The sequence below is a fragment of the Drosophila arizonae genome, chromosome X (genome assembly GCF_054131065.1).
Source record: "Drosophila arizonae isolate 15081-1271.41 chromosome X, UAZ_ARI_1.0, whole genome shotgun sequence".
NCBI classification, from domain to species: Eukaryota; Metazoa; Arthropoda; class Insecta; order Diptera; family Drosophilidae; genus Drosophila; species Drosophila arizonae.
The window spans coordinates 13506809-13527535 of NC_142927.1; the positions used below are offsets into that span (position 1 = coordinate 13506809).

The 20727-nt window shown below is 38.3% G+C and overlaps 3 protein-coding genes across 7 annotated transcripts in view; 2 read left to right on the top strand and 1 right to left on the bottom strand.

Moving 5' to 3' along the window:
• On the top strand, positions 1 to 6517 carry Rbp1-like (RNA-binding protein Rbp1-like). Of its 2 annotated transcripts, none has more exons than XM_018014171.2 (2): positions 1 to 550; positions 1254 to 2682. In XM_018014171.2, exons 1-2 carry the CDS (start codon positions 183 to 185, stop codon positions 1534 to 1536), a joined length of 651 nt encoding a protein of 216 aa, XP_017869660.1. In that variant the 5' UTR covers positions 1 to 182; the 3' UTR covers positions 1537 to 2682. The 2 variants fall into 2 exon arrangements, with proteins under 2 accessions (XP_017869660.1, XP_089331343.1); XM_089475217.1 differs by lacking the exon at positions 1254 to 2682 and adding an exon at positions 4831 to 6517 and having other exon boundaries at positions 13 to 550.
• Positions 6075 to 17074, bottom strand: LOC108618211 (alanine aminotransferase 1). Of its 2 annotated transcripts, none has more exons than XM_018014132.2 (8): positions 16890 to 17074; positions 16581 to 16715; positions 13551 to 13941; positions 13212 to 13344; positions 8655 to 8744; positions 8298 to 8560; positions 6940 to 7763; positions 6075 to 6866 (listed from the first exon to the last, which is right to left on the bottom strand). In XM_018014132.2, exons 3-8 carry the CDS (start codon positions 13868 to 13870, stop codon positions 6718 to 6720), a joined length of 1779 nt encoding a protein of 592 aa, XP_017869621.1. In that variant the 5' UTR covers positions 13871 to 13941; positions 16581 to 16715; positions 16890 to 17074; the 3' UTR covers positions 6075 to 6717. The 2 variants fall into 2 exon arrangements, with proteins under 2 accessions (XP_017869621.1, XP_089331341.1); XM_089475215.1 differs by having other exon boundaries at positions 13551 to 13970.
• Positions 16788 to 20727, top strand: part of Abcd3 (ATP binding cassette subfamily D member Pmp70) — an 11662-nt gene continuing 7722 nt past the window's right edge. Inside the window, exon 1 of one of the 3 annotated variants that reach the window (XM_089475214.1) lies at positions 16788 to 16834. In XM_089475214.1, coding sequence (XP_089331340.1) covers positions 16803 to 16834 — 32 coding nt within the window. In that variant the 5' untranslated portion in view covers positions 16788 to 16802. Of the gene's footprint in view, positions 16835 to 17176; positions 17936 to 20404; positions 20452 to 20727 lie in introns of those variants that run through there. The other 2 variants (XM_018014126.2, XM_089475213.1) reach the window with 2 other exon arrangements.

Genomic DNA, 20727 nt, shown 5'->3' on the forward strand with positions numbered 1-20727 from the left:
TTACCACAATCACAAATTAATTTTCTCTCTACGTAAGCGTGGTTGTGCTTGCCTGCTGCCTGGGAAAAGAAGTATATATAGTACATATATAAATTGTGTATACCTAGCGACGCAATTAATCGCTGGCATAAAGAAATTTGTATAAAATTAAAAAAATATTAACATATATATAAATATACACTATGCCCCGCTATCGTGAATGGGACTTGGCCTGCAAAGTCTACGTGGGCAATCTTGGCTCCTCGGCCTCCAAATATGAGATTGAAAACGCGTTCAGTAAATATGGACCCCTGCGTAATGTGTGGGTAGCACGCAATCCTCCTGGCTTCGCCTTCGTCGAATTCGAAGATCGTCGCGATGCAGAGGATGCGACACGAGGACTTGATGGCACACGCTGCTGTGGCACACGCATACGCGTCGAAATGTCCTCAGGCCGTTCACGCGAAGGACGCGGCGGTGGAGGCGGCGGTGGCCGACGCGGCGGACGCAGTGGCAGTGGAGGTGGCGGCGGTGCAGCTGCTCGTGCTGGTGACGCTGGCGGACGTTATAGGTGAGTGCAATCCCATTTCTTCCCCTTGCATCTTAATTTGTTATATATGTATATATATATGTACATTTAAGACTTTGTATATACCATGTATATGCGTATATATTTATTTGTGTTGCGCATTGCATATGAGTTGGCGAAAAAACAGACAAGTATGAAAAATCGATTTGGGGCAAGCGAAAAAAAAACGTACATAAATGAAAACGGGCCCGCGCTAATGTGCGTATACATACAAGAAATATTGCAGTACCGGTTGTAAAAGTGAGCACAGCGCACACATGAATACACATACACACGGCATACACACACACATTCACACACACAGACACAGATTTACAGTGTCGTGCGCATCAATTGTGTGCACCACGCGAGAGTTTCAAAAGTCCGAATATCAATAATCGATAAACCAGGGCTGGTGGACGCTCAGCTTAACAGTCGATAGCTAATTCGCTTTACGTTAAAATCCTTTAAGTACTTGATTGAAGGTTTCATCCACACCCGTTTGACCCGTTTGCCCGCTTGTTATTCAAATGCGGCCTCGCCGTTGTACAAAGATTTGTTGTGTTTTAGTGAAAATCTTAGAAGTATCGCATATAATTAAATTTAAATTAAACAAGTAAACCAGTAAAAATAGAACAAACCAATTAAAAACAATTCATCAACGATTGAGGCTCAGTTTTAATGTGGTTTCACAATCATTTTGCAGGATAAAGTCTACTTCTACTACAAGCACAACAAGAACAACAACAACAGCTACTACTACTACTACTACTACTAGAACTTCTACTACTCCTCCTCTTCCTTCAACAAGTACAACTACTACAACAACAAGAACAACTTCACGTCTCATAACTACAACAACAACAAGAACAACAGCTCCTGCTCCTCCTCTTACACACATTTCACCAACACCAACAACAACACGCCCAACCAAATTGTGCAGCTTTATGATAATTGTCGATTTCAACAAATACGATATATTCCGCTGACTGCAAAAAATAACAAGAAAAACAACAAAACCACCAACAACAATAACTACAACAGCGACAGCAACACATCACAACAATAGCAACAAGAACACATGCTCTTCTTCGCAAGCTCTCTACAAAATCTTTGTACTTAACGTACGCATCTATTTGTCAGCTGAAGGGGCAGTCCAATCACCATCCACCATCAGCAGCAACAGCTACAACCTGCATCAGCATCAACTGCGACACCACACAACACAACATAATTCACACAACTCTCTTTCTCTATCCATCTATCTATCTCTCTATCTCTCTCTCTCTCACTCTCTTTCTCTAACTCATCACACACCCACAAACGAGAACATAAATAACATGCTCTCACATTCCCAAACACACACAAATCATCAAGAGCGACGTGCCAGCAAAGCGCAATTGTGGGGCCAGTCAATCAGTCGGTCAATCAAACGATCAATCAACGGCTTTTGACTGCAGCTGTCGTCGCAATTTCACCAATAAGCAACAACAACAGTCTTCATAGCTCATCATAAAATGCTTCTACTTTCGTACCAACAAGAACAACAACGACTTATGCTCTCTCACATATATTAACAACACTTATCAACAACACCACCACCACCACAACCAACAACTATAACAACAGCAACCAACCAACCAACCAACAACAACAAGCAAGTGCAACTACTGACCCAGCCAGCAATCAAATCTAACTCCAATTACACCAACAACCAATCAATCAACCAATCAATCAACCAACCAACCAACCAGTCAATCAGCCAATCAATCAACCAGTCAGCCAATCAACCAATCAGCGCTTTGCAACAGCCAACAACCGTAGACAACAACTGTAGACTCAACTTCAACTTGCAGTCCTACACGCGTCTTCTGCAACGCCTCTCAGCCTCAACGGGTCTGCTTCTGTCCCCCACAGTATATCTGTATATATAAGATATATAGTATATATATTTGTTGATCAATGAATGTATATATTTATATATATGTAAGAATCATCTTATGCTCATCTAGAAGCCAGCCTGCCACCAACAACAGCTACAACAGCCAACCAACAAGTACAACAACAACTTCAAGAACAACCAACCAACAAGTACTACAACAACACCAACAACAACAATAGCTACTTCAACAACATGCAACAGCTTAGGGCTCACTTTTTGTTAATCATCTTTTATTTAATTTGTTGTTGCTCTAGCTCCGTAGCTCATTTCAGTTCTTGCACCCCTACCGGGTTGGCCATACCCCCCACCCCCCATATACCTTCCACCCCCTACAAATTAAAAGCAAATACCCTGCGCCGAGCATCTCTGCATCACAGAAAAAAAAGAAATGTCTATGAATCTTCAAATTCAGCTGCGCTGCGCTTCTTCACAACTTCAGCTTCAACTGCAACTGCAACAACTCCTCCTGCAACAACAACAACTACAACAACAACCACCAATAATCACCAACAACAAGAACAACAACAACCACCAACCACCACCTCCGAATTATCACGTAAAGCAACTACCAAAAAAAAAAAAAAAAATCAAAAATCTAAAAAAAAAGCGTATGTAAAATTGCTACAAAAAATTATTTTTAGCTAAAAGAAATGCTATCAAATTTTAACTTTTCATTTTTTTTAGAACTTTTTTCGTTGTTAACATTGCTGTATAATACCCTTGCTGCAACGAGTAGAATGCATATGCTAAGTTGATTTGTGACCTGGTGTCCTTCCGTGCGTTCAGCATTTCCGTTTCTGGCCTATATGAACTCATCATCCAGTGAATCAATCTTAATGAAACTTGGCATAGATGCTGCTAATTGCTGCAGTCAGCATATATGTTGAAGTTGGTTGGATCGTATCACTATATCATCAGTCTAATAAGGAAGCGATGAGCAGGCTAACCCACACAGTGTATAGACTATCGATACAGTGAAGCCTCGTATATTGGAATGTTGTGATTTGTAATTATTTAATTCTCACAAATTTCATTGTAAATTCTAATTCGAATTAGTTCCAATTATTGTGTGTTCACTGTATGCAGATCCTTAAGCATTTGCCGATGTCAGCTGTCAGCAAAGGTATTTAGTCTTCGGCTAAGCCGTTGTTAACAGTATTTTCTATCGTTTTCTTTTCATTTTGGATCGTTTATCGTTATTGTTTATATTGTTTGTTTGTGTACATTGTTGTTGTTCCTCAACACACATACACACGCAAACAGCCAAAGTCACACACACACACACACATGCGCAAATGCAGTAACAAATGTGAAGGAACTTACCTTAGGCTACCCCCCCTTTTCTCAGCTCCTCTCTCTCTTGTCTCTGTGTATGTGCATGCGTGCGTACGTGTGTGAATGTGTATGTATGTGTATTTGTGTAAGCAACAGCTGCAGCAGCAGTAACTAGAGCATCAATACACTTGCGCACCTATTACAGTAACAACAGTCGAGTGTTGCAACTACAGCTACAACAGCAACAACAACATCAACAAGAACAACAGCATCTAGTACAACATTCTTCTCTCAGTCTTCTATGCTCATCCAACACTGAACTCACCCAACACCACCACAGCTACTACTACGTTAATGTATGTTGTTTGTTTTTGTTTTTGGTTATGTTTTTTTTTTTCACCACCGAAAGAGGAAAAGAGACCAGCCAAATGCCCCCCTGCCAAAAGTAGCATTCTCTCTCTTTATCTGCCTCTCTCTCTCTCTATATATATATATATGTATATATGTATATGTATATGTATTTCTCTCAGCTCAGCTCAACGCAGCGCCACAGCCAACAGACAAACTGCGAGAGCATCACGAAAACCAACCACCAAGACCAACCAACCACCAACCGACCAACTAATCAACCAACCAACTCCTCTCAGAGCTTCTCCATAGAATATCAGCAAAAAAAATATATATATATATATATTAAATGAGAACAAACCCATAAACTGAGAAATGGAGGCTCAGTTTTTCAACATTGTTTATAAAATGAAATGAAAACCAAATACCAAATTTGATATCTCAAATTGCTTGTTTAAAAAAACTATTTAATTTGTATTTTTCTCTCTCTCTTTCTCGCTCTTCTCTTTTCTCTCTCGCTCGCGCTCTCTCTCTCGCTCTCTGTATCTTATCACTCACTCTCACTCATGCGCTCCTGCCGTGTGTCTGTCTGAAATCATATGAAATGAAATTAAAAAAAAAAAAAAATCGTATCCGTCATCCTGCCACAAATTGAACTCCATCCCATCCCATCCATTCCAATCGCGCCCACCCACCACAAACACCAATCTACTTACAGGTCACGCTCACCCAGACGCTCTCGCACCCGCAGTCGCAGCTTCTCACGTGATCGACGCAGCCGTTCGGACTCGAGGGATCGCCACTAGGTGAAGGTGCCAGCCAATCCAGCAACAACAAATGCAGCAGCAACAACAACAACATTAGGAATAGAGCAGCAGGAACAGACACACACACACATATTGACACACATGCATACGCACACACACACACACACACAAACAGACACAAGTGTCCACTAAAAATTGTCCTATCGTAGTGAGTTTTTTTTTGTTTCTATAAAAAAGTAGAATCGTAAATATTCGACAGCTACACTCAAAGCAAACAAAAAAGAAAAAAAAATAGAAAAGATTAAGAAAAAAGAAAACAAAAGAAATACCAAATAAGCAAAGAGTTACAAAATAACAAAAGAAGTAAAATATATAAATAAATAATAAATATGAAATTATAAAATATATTTAAATAAATTCGAGAACCAGTTTGTTGCTGCGTATTTAGCTAGTAAGTGCTTAGAGATTAAAGAGAGGAAACAAGCGAGAGACAACTGCAACTACAACTACACAGACACTCACCCACACACACACACATATATAAAACACTTGGAATACACCCACTTCGTCAACCACCACATGGGAGAGCGGAAGGTACGAGTATTTTGTGAATGTTTCTTTAAATCTATTATTTTCAAGTATATATAAATATATATATACATTTTTTTTTTTTTTGCCTAAACGACACAAATTGTAAAAAATGAATTAAGACGATTTAAGGTGAACATAATAAAAAGAAAAAAAAAAATAAAACATATATAAGAAAACATGCTTTTTAATTGAAACTTAACATATGAAGCGTAAGTCTTACAGAGCTTTCCAACTACAATATAAGCTCTTTAAAAATCCAATGAAGAGCTAACTAGCCGCTACATACCCTCCAAATTCCACTTCATAGACTTATATAGAGACTGTATACGTCAATGTATTAGATAGATCTACAAGCTCTATATAGGAACAATGCAGAAAAAATCCATGGGGATTGTCAGTGCATTGAAACCAGCTCAACTTGAAGAGCTGTAGAATTTAAATTTAGATTTCACAAAAATCTGCAACAAATTAAACTGAAAATTCCGTAAACTATAAATTTGATAATGGATATGCTATCATAGTGGATCAGCTAAACGCAGTATACATATAGAAGAGCAGAACGCAGCGGAAAGTTGAAGTCTTTAAAGCAGTGAAATAGACTTAATATTTTATATACATATATTTAAGCAACTTAACTATATATTTATATATTGTAGATTGATTAATGAATATAGATGGTATTTGGGATTAAAGAGTATGTGATATGACATTGAATCAGAGGTCATTTACAAGTAAAAAATTGCATACTTTTGGGTGCGATGAAATTCCCATCAAACCAATTTCGAATTCTGAATGCCAATTGTATTTGTATATCTATATATATATATTATTCATAATAATAATTGATCAACAATAACACAATAGATAACATTTAGTCGGGATATTTAGCTTGTATATATGTACGTAGGTATATCCACATCTGATTAGTATATATGTATATATATTACTAACAATATCATATTGAATGCAACAAAGCAAACAATTGAACAAATATTATTGTCAAATTTTGTAATGTGCCTCAATTCTTAAAAAAAAAAAAAAAACAAACCATAAACATATGGCCAATATACATATGTATATATCTACATATAGATAAACATTTGTCTCGAAATTCAAAAACGTATATCAGATCCACGATATTACATAAATGGGATTTGATTTTCACTAAGTTTTATTACTCGTAATTTTCAAAATTAAAAAAAAAAAAAAAAAATTTTTTTTTGGTTAATGACTCGAGTGTACGCAATCTACTTATACTTCTTCATGAAATCGGCGTGGAATACGCGGAATTTCTCCATCATCTCCTTCAATACATTTGTCTGTGGTAAAATGGTACTACGGAAGTGATAGGTGCCGGGCAACTGGCCAAATCCGCTGCCAGGCACAATGCAAATACCTGCCAAGAGAGAGAGAGAGAGAGAGATGGGTTATATGGAGCTCTTCTATGATATTCATTGTGGATTACTCACCTGTCGTCTCGAGCAGCTCGAATGCGTAGAAGACATCCGGCAGCAAGTTCTTAGCCTTGGCCGCCTCGACAGCCTTGGGTGGTATCTCAATCTTGGGGAACACATACATGGCGCCCTGCACCGGATTCACCGTGTAGCCTTCGAAGCTGCTCAGCGTCTTGTAGACCAATTCGGCACGCTCTTTGAGCGCATTCAATACCTCGGATTTCTCCTTTTCGAAGAGCTCATACGATGGCTCGCCGGGAGTGGGTGGATTCACGAGCGCACTGATTGCCACCTGACCGGCGGTGGTGCTGCAGAGCTGGGCCGTAATCGATTTGGTGAGCACCGCCTTGACTTCGGGGCACAAGTTCAGCACCTCCATGTAGCCGCCGCGTATGCCGCACTCGCCGAGGTAGCCCTTCGAAACGGACAGGAAGCTGACCAACTCCTGCTGGCGATGCGGTCCGCCCATCTCGTTCATGACCTGCTTGAACGAGTAGAACTTGGAGTTCTTGTCATACACGTTCGCCTGGTACACCTCATCGGCCAGGATCACAAGCTTGTTTTCATATGCAAACTTGATAATCTCGACGATATTCTCGCGGGTGAGCACCTGTCCGGTGGGGTTGCCCGGATTGATGACAACCAGCACACGCGGGCTGCACTTCTTCTTCGATTCCTCGTACGCTCGCTGCAGCTCCTTGCGATCGAGTCCCCAGCATCTGTCCTCGTCCAAGAAGTAATCCACACGGCACATGCCCAGCTCTGTGATGGTCGCCGAGTACAGTGGATACTGTGGTATGGGCACCATGATGCCGGGCGGCAGACCGCCAACTGGGCAGCTGTGTGCAACAAAAGAAATTGATTACAGTTATGTCGAGTTGCAACGGATATAACTCTGATTGAGATGGTAGAATTTACTAGTTCAATGGCTCAATAATCGTGAACTAAAACTAGGATAATTAACAGATCGTTCATAAACGATTGAACAACATTTAAATAATTTAAAATAGGTTGTTCTTAAGCGCAGCTTTATCCCACTTTACTTAATTGAAACTGCTTAAGAGCAAGTTCTTTTAAAGACTACCAAAGAACTAGTTCAATATTTGAACAATTATTAGATGATGCTTTCTATAGACAAAACTAACTTGATAAACTATTGGTAACACTATCTATTCTCTTTTGAATCAAAGGAACTAGTTCTTCGTTTCAGTTCAAAGCTGACTAGCAGCTAGAATTTTGCTTATGAACTATTAGAAATACTTCAATACTAACACTAACCAGAGATCTCTGGTTAGTGATACTAATTAGCTACATCCTATAGCTGTCAGTTCATTAGTAATTGAACTAGTTCCAGTTCCTTTGCGTATACTCACTTGAGCAGAGCCAGAATGCTCTTAATGCCCGGGGACGCACCACCGGTCAAATAAATATTCTGATAATCGGCGGGCACGCCATTGTCACGCTTCTCTATGAAGGCGGCGACCTGGCGACGAACAAACTCCAAGCCAGCTGAATCGGTATAGGAACCCATCGAACCACCCGAACAGGCGGCGAGCAGATCACAAGCGCGCTTCTTGATGTCGTCCGGATATTCGGGGGAGTTCAACAGACGCGGTTCCATGGTCAAAGCCATCAGCTAAAGCAAAGCAAAGTGAGTGATTACTGTACTGTCTAGAGGCTTATACATATGTACACATATATGTACACATATAGCTAGCTCTTTCACTCACCTGCCTTAAGTAGGTCAAAGGCTTTTGGCCCATCGCATGGCAATCGCCAATGTTGGCCCGGATGACCCGGTCGAATGGCTTCTGAACACCCTGCAAGCGCAAGAAATAAAATACAGAATATAATAATAATAATTAAATAACTAAATAATAATTGGTACGTATTAACATGATTAGAGCCCAGTCGCCCGATTGGAACGAGGCTCTAATATGATTTTAATGCGCCGTCGTGCGAATCGAATATGTTAATCAAGATATGCAGTTTGTTTATTTTTTTCTATTCCGACTCGCTCTGTTTTGGCCAAATTAGTTGGCTCATTAGGAAAGGCGGCAATCAAACAATCACGGCTAATCACAATTTCGTATTCAATTAAATCTAATACCCAAAACTAGCTCGGCCATAAAATTATACATAATTATGGCAACGAAGCGAACCAGTTCCAACGTGTGAACCATAATTCAATAAAGCGCAACTTAAGCCTCAAGAAAGCGGCAGTGAGAGAGAGAGAGAGAGAGAGAGAGAGTATGCGTGAGTGAGAAAGGGAGAAAATTGCTAATAACTTCATGCTATAAATGTTATATATAAATAAATGTTGCCATAAAGTCGAATATGATTACATTCTTTACTATAAAGTGATATCTAAAGACCAGCTTAAATAGGATTTCTTTATCCAATTTATTAAAAAATTAGAAATTAGATGTGTAAAGCTAGCGAAACTTTGCTAAGAAGATAAATTTAGACTTATACAAATTTCAATTAATCTCAAAATCCAATTACTTCTTGCTATAAAGAAATTAGTTAGACATTTACAAAAGCTCAACGAAAGGTCCAATATACTCGCTTCACTTTATGAGCGAGCATACGTACAATTTAGTTCATCTGCTAAAGTGAAGTAAAAACATATACCTCTTAATTGAATGGGAGACTTAATTGGCATTTGAAATGTAAACTGGAGAGAAAGAGAGAGAGAGAGAGAGAGAGAGAGGGAGAGACAGAAGGGCTGGTCGGAGGCGTCAAGTAGTTGACAATGCAAGTGCATATACTAAATATAGTATAGTATATATACTATATAGAGTGTATGTATGTATGTGTGCATGCCAATAAGTAATTCGAGTGCAAGTGGGGGCTTACATTACCCAAACTGTGCGATTTGAGGGGACTGCGGGTCACCACAGCGGGCAGAGGCTTGGGGGTTGGGGTTGGTGCTGTACAGCAAGTCGTATGAGTAATTTATCATTTGAATGAAAAATACAAGCAGAACTGAGCAGAGAACAGAATGCCTGGCAAATCACGAACCACAAATTAAGTCATGCATACACACATACACACACACACGCACGCTATAACTGCACAAATGCAACAACAAGTGTGGAACGATGATGGGCAATGCAACGCCCGCAAGCACCACAATAGAAATCAACAGAATGTTAGCGAAGTTAACAACAGGCGGCAGAAAGAGGGAGAGATAGAGAGAGAGATAGTGAGTGAGCAATGTTAGCTATGTTCAATTCGACTTTTGTATACCCTCCCCCATAGACATATGTATGTATTTGAGTAATAGTACTGCGAGTTTGATAAGTCTTTGTTTTAAAGGCTTTCAGAAAAACATGCAAGTAAATAATATGGTCTATAAGCTTTTGCTTTTTATTTATACAATTTTTAAGCTTTTTTTTATGTATATATATATATGCGTGTTTGTGACTGTCTCTCAAGATATATGTTTTATTTTTCATATATATATGTATGTATATATGTAGATATAAATTTAGTGATATAAACAAGAATTCAATTCATTAACCCACGGATACCCAAGATTTTGATTTTGATTTTAAGATATCTTATATAGTAAGAGTTTATATATGAGTTATGGTTATGAGAAATATATATGTACATATTGTTTTCAAGCTCATTTTGCATGCTACTAATATATATACTTATATTTCAATTGTTACTTCTGTATATATTCTTATATACCTAAGATTGCGAAAACTTTTCCATCTAGTGCCTGTTTTATACACATACACATGCATACATACACATCTCTTAACCAAACAATAAAGGTGTGTACAGGTGCATAGCGAGCTACGTGTGTGTGTGTGTGTGTGTGTGTGAGTGCTCCGCACTTGGTTCAATTTGTTAACGTTCATTTGCTAATATGGCAATCGAGGCATTTATCGCTGTTCGAAGCAAATCAGCAAAAGAGGGCAGGCTGAGATCGAAGAGAGCGAAACTGGCAGAGTAATTGAGAGATAGTGAGCGTGGGCTGTGGGTCAAATCAAAGTCAATAAGCTAAACCCAATAAAAAACTAATATCAAATTTAATGAGAAAAAAACTAATATGGGAATACTTTAAGTACATTCTTATACGAAAACTTTTGAAGCAAATTTACAGCGTATTAACATTATGCAGAAAGCCTAAGCACATCAATCAAAAATAATATTGCTTAAAAACGTCAAGAAAAACAACTGTTAAGCTCACTTGCATATATCAATAACAGGCAGCCCATATCATAGACGATTTACAACTTAACAGAGTAACATTATGTTAATGTATTACAGCAATACTTCACTTTTATACATTTTTGGCGGCTCGTCTTATCTGCAACTACGCTTCATTTCAACATTCAAAATAATTCCAATACATACATATGCACATATGTATGTGTGTACACGCCTCTATAAGAGATCAAAAGTTTACGTATGTACATATGTATGTATGTGGGCATGTCTCCCTATATATATGTAAATATGTATGTGTGTATTATAACAATGTCAAGCATTTTCTATTGACAGACGCTTGGATTGCCTATTTGGCAAGTTGTCAAATTGTTGGAAGTGCGTGTTTATCATAAGCAGCGCAGAGCCGGCTGAACGAGTTTGATAAAACAACAACAGCAAATGGCACCGTGTAGAAGAGAAATAAAATTATGCATGAAAGAGCAAGTGATGCGAATGAGGAAGTGAACCAAGTGGGTGCAAAGGAAGGGGAAGCAGAGGAATAGTAGCAACAGTAGAGAGTAGCAGCAACAGTAGAGAGCAGCAACAGACAGAACAAAATGTAAAAAGTTGAAATGAGAAAGAACGTAAGCTAAACAATGGAAGACATGGTGGCATACAGACACACACGCACATACATTTAATTACGTTCATGTAGGCACATACATATACATATATGTATGTATGTATTGACTGCTGCAGTTTAGCGTGCACAACGGGACATGTTGGGGAAGACGAGGTGGGGGTAAAGCGCATTGTTAGTTTTACCTCATCAAATTCGAAGAGAATTTATTTTGCGTTGCGCTGGAATATAACAACAAAGTCGAACAAAAATATGACAATACGAAAATGTGTGGGTGGGTGTATATGTACATATGTTATACAGTACACACACGCTAAATGGGAAATATCTAAAGAAATATTTTATTCTATTATTTACACACCTATTTACATATGTATATGTACATATACACGTAAATGTATGTAGTAAATATAAACTTGCCTAATCACTTAATTTCTAATCATATAATTTTCAAAAGAGTCTTTTTCTCAGGTGCCCACTGTAGCCGTGAAGTCAAAGCTCATGCGCATGTTTGTTGCCGTTTGTTTGTTTGATAACAACGCCCCATGCAATTGGCAAACAGCATCCATATCAGCCATCCCAAGAGCCCCACAACACTCCCAAAACCCACCCTTGCTCCAACTTATATAAGCGAAAAGAAAGCCCCAGTAGCGCTGGCTGATGCTGCCGGTGTTTTGAAGGACGTTCACTGAACTTGACTTTCACAAAATTGGGCACTGGGCGCGAAGAACGAAAAATTAAAAGAAGTGTAGAGGAGTAGAGAGTGAGAGGAGATTGAGAGAGCGCATACCAATAAGCGTATGTGCGTATAATTTATAGCTTGAGCCGAACCAAATTGAAATTTAAAAGCAGATAATTGAAAAAATGTGACCCCAATTACAAGTGCTGGAACAAAGATGGGAATGATGGAATGATAATGAATGAATGATGAAACAATAATTAGAGCCAGCTGCCGATGGTAAATAGTTTCATAAAAATAATTTTATGAACATGATGATGTTCAATTGTTAAGGCAATAGAGCTTATCAAATTCAAGATAAGCTTCAAAATTACCGATAAATATGCCGTAGATGCTTCGAGCATAGTGTGTAATTGTTTTAACTGTTCTATAAGTATGAAAATGGAATTAAATTAACCCTTATGTTTAATAAATGAAAAGAAAGAGTTAAAAGATAATTGAAAGTTTTAAATTTACATTTTCCACATGGTCTTATACAAATACCAAACAAATATTTCCCACTCACACTCGCAAAGCCAGCACTCAAATGAAGGGATAACAATTGCGCCAAATGCAAACAATTTATAAGTGCGAAACGTAGTGAGAGAAAATAACACTAAAGCACACTTAAAAAAAAAAAAAAAAAACAACTATAACCGCGGCGGTACCTAGTCGCGCTCGGTAGATGGCGTGTGTGTAAGCACGCAATGTAAATTCAGAGAGCAGCATTCCAGCAAACTGGAAAGGGTGAAGCGCACTTACCTTCAACAGTTCCTTTTCAATTTCTCCGGCGCGTATAACGATCGGTCCACGAACCGCATACTCCATGGCCTTATAGTTGGCATTGATGTTGCCCATGGAGAGGACCTTCTCATTGCTAGCGGTGGACATGTTGCTATATAGAAAAAAAGGCGGAATAAACGGGAAACGGAAATCAAAAATTAAAGTTCATAGCTTAATGTCAAATGCAAACTCGTTCGGCTTTGCCTCCGGTTGGCACTACAAAAATATATTGAAAATAAACAAAACAAAATCGAAAAACACGCAAAAAAAAAAAAAACGAAACAACGAGCAAAGAATAAATTTTTTGGGACTACTAACCGAACAGGAGCGTTAAACGGTGAATGGCTACCACGCGCGTTCAATGCTTCAGCTTGACTGCAGCGTCGCGTCGCTGTCGCTGTCGTTGCCGTCGTCGACGCCGTTGTGGCTGTAGTTGCTGTCGCTGGCTTTTGAGCGCTGTTATTGTTATGTAGCAGCGATTTCCAGCGTCGAATGGCAACGCTCGACGGCAGTTTACATTGTTGCTGCAGCTGACAGATGCGGCTACTGCTATGCTCCAGATGCGGCAGCCCCGATGTCACAACTGCAGTGGCAGCACGCTGTAGCGTTGACGGATTCCTTAATAGTTGGCGACTCATTTTCCTCACGGTTAATTTCTCCTGGCTACTTTGAATTTAATTACTGTAAAAACAAACGCACACACACAATGCTAGAAAGAGAAACAGCGAAAGAGAGTGCCTGTCGTTAAGTGAGATACATAAAATGGTTTGAACACAAAAGTCCAGTGCAAAAAGCGAAAAGGCGAAAAAGCACCACCACCAAGTACACACATATACGCTCGCCTCGTCTTAAATGCGCGTGTGTCTGTGTGTATAAGAGCGTACGCTTAAACTCGATTTATAAGAGTTTGAAAACTTGGTTTGGCATTGGTATTGACATTAACCTTGCCATTGGTAAAATATATAAACACACAGATGTATGTATGTGTATATATATATTTATGGTTGCTTGTTCGTTTCTTTGTGTGCTATCAAACGCGATAAGCTAACCAAAATAAATTTATGGCATCGATACACACACACGTATACCCCCAACCGTAACGGCTACAATTCAATTATATGGAGAGAAAAAAAAAACAATTAACTGGTTCTGTTGCCAAGACACAGTCGTTTCTGATAAAAGCTAATTATAAATTTTATTTTTATAAGTATAAGAGCTAGGCAAATCCTTTTGAGCTTTCTAACGGACATTGAGCATTTCGTTTATTAGTTCGCATGGTCACACTACAGTTTCTTTTGTTTGACAAGCTATCGATAGTAATCGATAATGACGATCGTTGACAAATTTGAATTTTATTTTGCAATTATTTTCAAGAAACATTTGCTTCATCTTAGCCAATTTAAAAAGTTTTATGATTTTGTTTGTTATTTTCTTGCATGACGGTGGCTTTTGCTTGGCCCCATTTAGATAGCACTTGGATTATGCATAAGATTTAATGGGTCTATGGTGCGCTATATATGTAAACACACGCTATAAGGGGCGCTATCAAAATTTCATGTACTTTTGACTTTCAGTCTGACAGACAACAAAAACACGTCTTATCAGTGACGTCTCAGCCTAAGTCCAAACAGATCCGAGCTTATGTTATAGATTTGCTATATTTGTATAAACAAATATATTAGACTATATACTTGTGTATATATGTATATATAGAACAAGGCCTTGTTGGCAATAATTTTGCACTTTGGATTCACAATTGCGCAATTGAGACTGTGCTATGAAAGTGTTTGCCAAAAAGATCATGAAAAAAAAAAAAAAAAAAAAAAAAAAAAAAAAACAATACAATAACAGGTATAACTAATGCATAATATATGAATATCTATATCCACATTTATGTATGTATGTATTAATGAAATATTATCTATACACAACTAAAACGAGATGCGCAAAAGCTTTACCAAAAAGAAATGCCAGCAGCTTTTTGGCTCTTTTGTTTGTATAGTATTCTAAAATAAATAAAATGAATAAGCAACTTTACGATGAGCTTTTGAGTGCCTCAGAAGCTTGCCTAAAGTTGCTTAGATTGCTCTTATAAATCCTATCAAACTACAATAAATTAATTTTTGGAAACTGAAAATAAGCAAAGCAAGCTTTTATGGGTGTAAGGGCTTAAAAGCTAGGTTTAAAAGAAGAGAGCTGAATTAGCTTTACTTTTTTACTGATATATGCTAACCTACAATAGACTCGATAGAAAAAAAGCAGAGCTTAAAATTTAAGTCGGGCTGTAAAATCAGCGTATTATTAAGCTTTAAAAAGGCCAACAAATTATCGATGAATGCTTAAAGAGTCAACTTGAGCTTTTCCTAAAAATATTAGGAATTATGCATTAAGCCGAGCTTTAAGCTGCTTTACTTTTGTCTTGCATACTTTGTTAATTTTGCTTTTTAGTCAACATTTGTCGCAGTGTATATACGGACATATGCACTATAAGAGTGTATAAATCAACATAAAATAAAAAAAAAATAAAAAAAAGCAAAATTAATATAATCAATATGCTGTTATCAAAAAAATCAGTTAGCACCTGCGTTCAGGTGCTAAAAGGGCGCGTCAACAATGCTATCGCATATATTTATAGCCCAGCATATGTCTCCACTGAGCTCCATTGTTCTGCACATGCATGAAATCAATAGAATATTAAATATAATCTGATTGGACTGGCGATATCTGGTTATGCAATGAGAGCAGCTGCTCCAATTGCAATATTCCAGTTGGAAGAGTCCAACTATGCAAATGGCATTCGGCATTTGGCCCCGTGCAGATAAGATATGAATTGTATTTAATTAAGCCACAAGTAACAGAAAAAATATATAAATAAACAAACAAAAAAATTAATAAACGCAGGTGCAACAAAAGAGAAGCGGCGCCAAACTAATTGAGCAGTTTGTCAAATATTTAGGTGGAAATACAATTCCCAATTGACACATCAGCTAACCTAATTGGAATCCAGCTGTTGCTTTTGTTTAGCCGCTCTGCCGATTGGGAAAATTGGTGAGAATTGCGGTGTTTCGCACGCAATCCAATTGGAGGCGGCACGCAAAACGGCAAATTGAATCAAAGGCTATAATTTATGACTATTTACCGTTCTCGCACTTAACCCCAAGACTTTTTTGTTATAAATTATTTACTTTTCGCGTCTGTATACGTGTGCATGTACTTGCATATGTGTGTCTGTGTGTTTTTGTGTTTGACTGGTGTGAGTGTATCTGTGTAATTAGATCAAGAGCAGTTGGCTTGGCGTGCACTTTTGATAAAATCGATTTTTGCACTTATTGCAGTTGATATACGCACCTGGTCCAATTGGAAATAGTATGTCGGTCAGCAGTTGATTATCTAATTGGTAGCAAACACGGCTGCCGCTCTTGCTGCTTCTGCTTTCTGCTTCTGCTTCTGCTGCTGCTGCTGCTGCTGCTGTACGGTTGTCAACTGGCGTTGATTTTAATCCGTTTGTTGTGATTTTCGCGTTTGGTTCAAGCGAGAAATCAAATTGATTACATACACAAATGTACACACATGTATATGTGTGCGTTTGTGTTTGCATATATGTAAGCGAAAAAATTATTAATAAACTTATCTGCGCATATTTCTGTGTGTACATACCCCACATACACTAATAAGATTTCGTAAATAAATTCTCCAAGGTGTCCGTGTGTGTGCGCGTCTCTCTGTGTGTGTGTGAATGTGTGTGCATGTATGTGGGAAGCCGAACCAAATAGCGCCAGTGTGCTCCAATGTTTTGAATTTTGACAATGAAATGGGAACAGCTGTTGGTTGCCAGAAACGACAATATTTCGATAACTTAACAATCAGCTCGCCGCCTCCTCTGACAGTGCTGCTAAACAGCGCTTTCTTACTTTCCCAACACCCGTGGGCTATCGATAATTGTTGTTTCCCATATCGCTCATCCATAGTGGACAGTGCACATCGCCAGCGTTCACATTTGTTGTTGTTGCGCCGGAGCTCGGACGTGTATTTGTTTAAATGCGGGTGTGCTGCGTCAAAACGAAATATAATTTTATTCAAGTCCAACTTATTAATATATATAGTTGTTAACTGTTCATCAGTCCATTTTATTGTCGAAGAACTCACTTGACTGGACCGAACATACCGTCGTGCAACGAAATAAATCTACAACAAAAATAATATAAGAAATTAAATTATATCAAAGTGCATTTGCTGGCCAACACAATGCATAGTATTTAATGCCTATGTAAATAAAAGTGCAACGCCAGTATCTGCGACAGTTTACCTTTTTAACAAACATACACGCACACACACACACAAAACACACGCTTACGCACTGGTAACAGGGCTGTTTGAGTGAGCACAAAGCACAGGTCTGTCGCACAGGATACACTACCAAGAAGCCAACAACAACAACAAGCGTACGATAGTTCTGTTTTCCTCCTATTTTGGTTCTTTTTTTTTTTCTTTATTTGTTTGTTTGTTACGTTTTGCACGTGAGTGCGAGCGAGTGCGTGTGTACGTGCGTGTATCGGTGCGAAAGAGTGCAAATACTTTCGCCCAATTAAAATGGCTCCAGCTCTGAGCAAATTAGCGCAGAACCAAAGCGCAATTGTTGGCGCGGCGGGCATGACGGCAGCTCTATGGATAATTGCATATGGCAAAATATCCAATAACAAGAGGTATGCTATATATATTTATATATAAAACGTACAAACATTGGGCAAGGTCTTGGCTGCGCCACGAAAGTGTTTGACATTGACTGAAATATTTTTAATTTGATTGTTTTAATGTGCGCCGTGGCAGCAAGTGCTGGCACAGCTTGAAGGGCAAAAACCCTAGCTAGACATTTCTGACTGATAGCTTCAATAATGAAATGAGCTTGCTTTTGTGTAATTGTATATACTTGTCCACTTTGTCTAATATATTTTGATATAAATATTTTTCACCTATCTGCGGCAGAAATTTGTAAATGTCCAGAAATAAGCTAGAAAATGGCCAAATATGTCAGCACTAGCCGCACTTGACGTGACGTTCGCTTGGGTTTTGTGTGCGTGTGGATCGTACGATGCGACTCTTAGGCACACAGTCTGTAGCTCCCAACAGGTTTTTTTTTTTGTTTTTGTTTTTTTTTTTCTTTTGGCCCATTTTGCAGCTTCAATCCAAGGACGTCAGCAGCAACAAGATGCCAAATGCGATTGCTTCACAGCTGATCGAGTGCTCGTAATTGCTGTAATTGCTATTCCCTTTCGCGTTTGTCTTCCTCTTGTTCACTGCTGCTAAAGATGGACCATTGCTTGCTCGTGCCATATCTAACCGAGAGTAGCAACTACTAATTTATGTATATATATCGATGTATATATAAATTGGGCAATTTCTTTACTCTTAGATCATAGATATTTTTGCTCAATTTCGGCTATGTGTATATACATATAATCTAAGTCAACAATTTTCAAAATGGGTTTACTTCATGCAGGTTTCACGTGTCGGCAAGTGGAAAGGTCGATATATATACATATATGTCCACGTAGGTTCCTTCATTTTATGAATTGCACCTATTAGTGCCATTAGCTGATATCTAATCTTCAGGTGTGCCAAACCTCGGTACTCGCCACGACTGAGTGGCTGTTGTTACAGGAAACGTTAAGCTAAGTCGCTACACGTTTCCCACCAAATATTGTTATCGGTCCCTTAGAATACGCGTGTACACACGTATGCATGAATGTATGTGTTGTTACTGTATATACATACATATACATACATATGTATATGTATGTTAAATAAATTAATGTATATATAACAATATGCTGAAAGCTTTTGGTCTCATAAATTGAGCTTGTGATCGCATTTTGTTTGCATGACGTTTACAATTAGTTTGAGTAGTTGGCTAAGCTATGAAATGAGGGAATACATATTTATATTTATCGATGCCTGATATCTATATTTCTACATGCAAATGCATGTATGTGTGTATGTGTGTGGTTCTGTCAATAAAATTCCTGCAATAGTAAAGGGATCAAAATAGTTGGGTTGGGTTGGTTTGGCTTTTTATCTAAGCGATTAGTCATAAAAGACAACGGAGAAATTTGTAATTAGAAAAAATATATGTACGTGTTGCTTAGCATTTGTTAATTAGTTTTATTTTTTTTATTCTATATGTGTTCATAATATAAATTAGTATATCTGTAAATTATTGCAACTGTTTTGTTTGATTTATTATGTAACTCCGTTTAGCTCATTTTGTTGCAGTCGATATCGATAAATATTTATATGCTGCCACTTGTGACCCATACCGTTAATTAACTGCGCTGCAACCTGTAGCTTTAAATCGACCTTCATCCCCTATCCGTTCTCTTCTGTCGCATTTGCACATTCGATTTGCATTGTGAATTTTCACTAATATAAAAAAGCATTTCATGCAAATCGATGTGCAAAAGTGCAACAACTTTGACATATTGTTGCGGCGACGGCGGCGGCGGCAGTAGTAGCGAAAATCCAATCAAAGTAAATATAAACAGAGAGAGAGAGACACACACACACATGCACATCTCTATACACATCTGCAAAGCACAGTCAAATGCCGGCCTGAGCTTGTTTACATTTCTCAATTTGCATGAATTCCTACATGTGTGCGTGCATGCGTGCGTGTTGCACTAGCGGAATACGAAGAAGAAGGAGAAGGAGAGCGCCTGCCGCCAATGAGTATCAATGATTTGAAGCATAACATACACGTACATGCGTGTAAATGTATGTGTGTATGCAGACGTAATAAGCATTGCATTGCATTGCTTGGCTTCAGAGAAGACAGCAAGAGATTGAGAGGGCATCAGAGAGCAAGCGCGTGCTGTCAAATTGCATGCTCTTATACTGAGAGGCGAACATGCGTTTCAGTTTCGCTATGCTTCCAAGAAATTGCGTTCGCGTGGTGCAACAGTATTGCAAATGTAATCAAATTCTAATTACTGTGAATTCGATATACAATCTTTTCATAAATATAGAGAAAGCAGCAATTAAATTTGCTTTGTTTATGCATTCATATTTCGCAATATGTATAAAGTGATGAGTGATTTGTGGTTTCTTTGTATTTATATACATACATAGATATATATGTAGTTACCGTTCGCATTTGTCTGTTCCGTCTTTATATTTCGCATACACATGCCAGAATGAATGTTAATTTCTGCCTGGCATTCTACAGGTATATAAATACATACATACATATATAACGTACATTTTATTCTCGCTTTGCCGGCTGTTGCGCAATACATACATAAATACAAGTGGTAAAAAAAAGCGCGGTCATTCATGGAACACTTACACACATACATGGGTACACACAAACATACATGCGCTGCGTATAAGAGATATGATGGGAAATTGCAGTTTTGATTGACAGATTTACGTACGCTTAACGGCAACGATTACTGTTAACATTGCTGGGCAACAGCTGTTGCTTGGCCTATTTGAATGCTGT

Coding starts and splice junctions, on each gene's coding strand:
- LOC108618211 (XM_018014132.2), bottom strand. CDS start 13,870: ATGAGTCGCCAACTATTAAGGAATCCGTCAACGCTACAGCGTGCTGCC. Junction 8,745..13,211: donor TTGAAAAGGAACTGTTGAAG/GTAAGTGCGCTT, acceptor TTGCGCTTGCAG/GGTGTTCAGAAGCCATTCGA. Junction 6,867..6,939: donor CGAGCTGCTCGAGACGACAG/GTGAGTAATCCA, acceptor CTCTCTTGGCAG/GTATTTGCATTGTGCCTGGC.
- Rbp1-like (XM_018014171.2), top strand. CDS start 183: ATGCCCCGCTATCGTGAATGGGACTTGGCCTGCAAAGTCTACGTGGGC. Junction 551..1,253: donor GACGCTGGCGGACGTTATAG/GTGAGTGCAATC, acceptor ATCATTTTGCAG/GATAAAGTCTACTTCTACTA.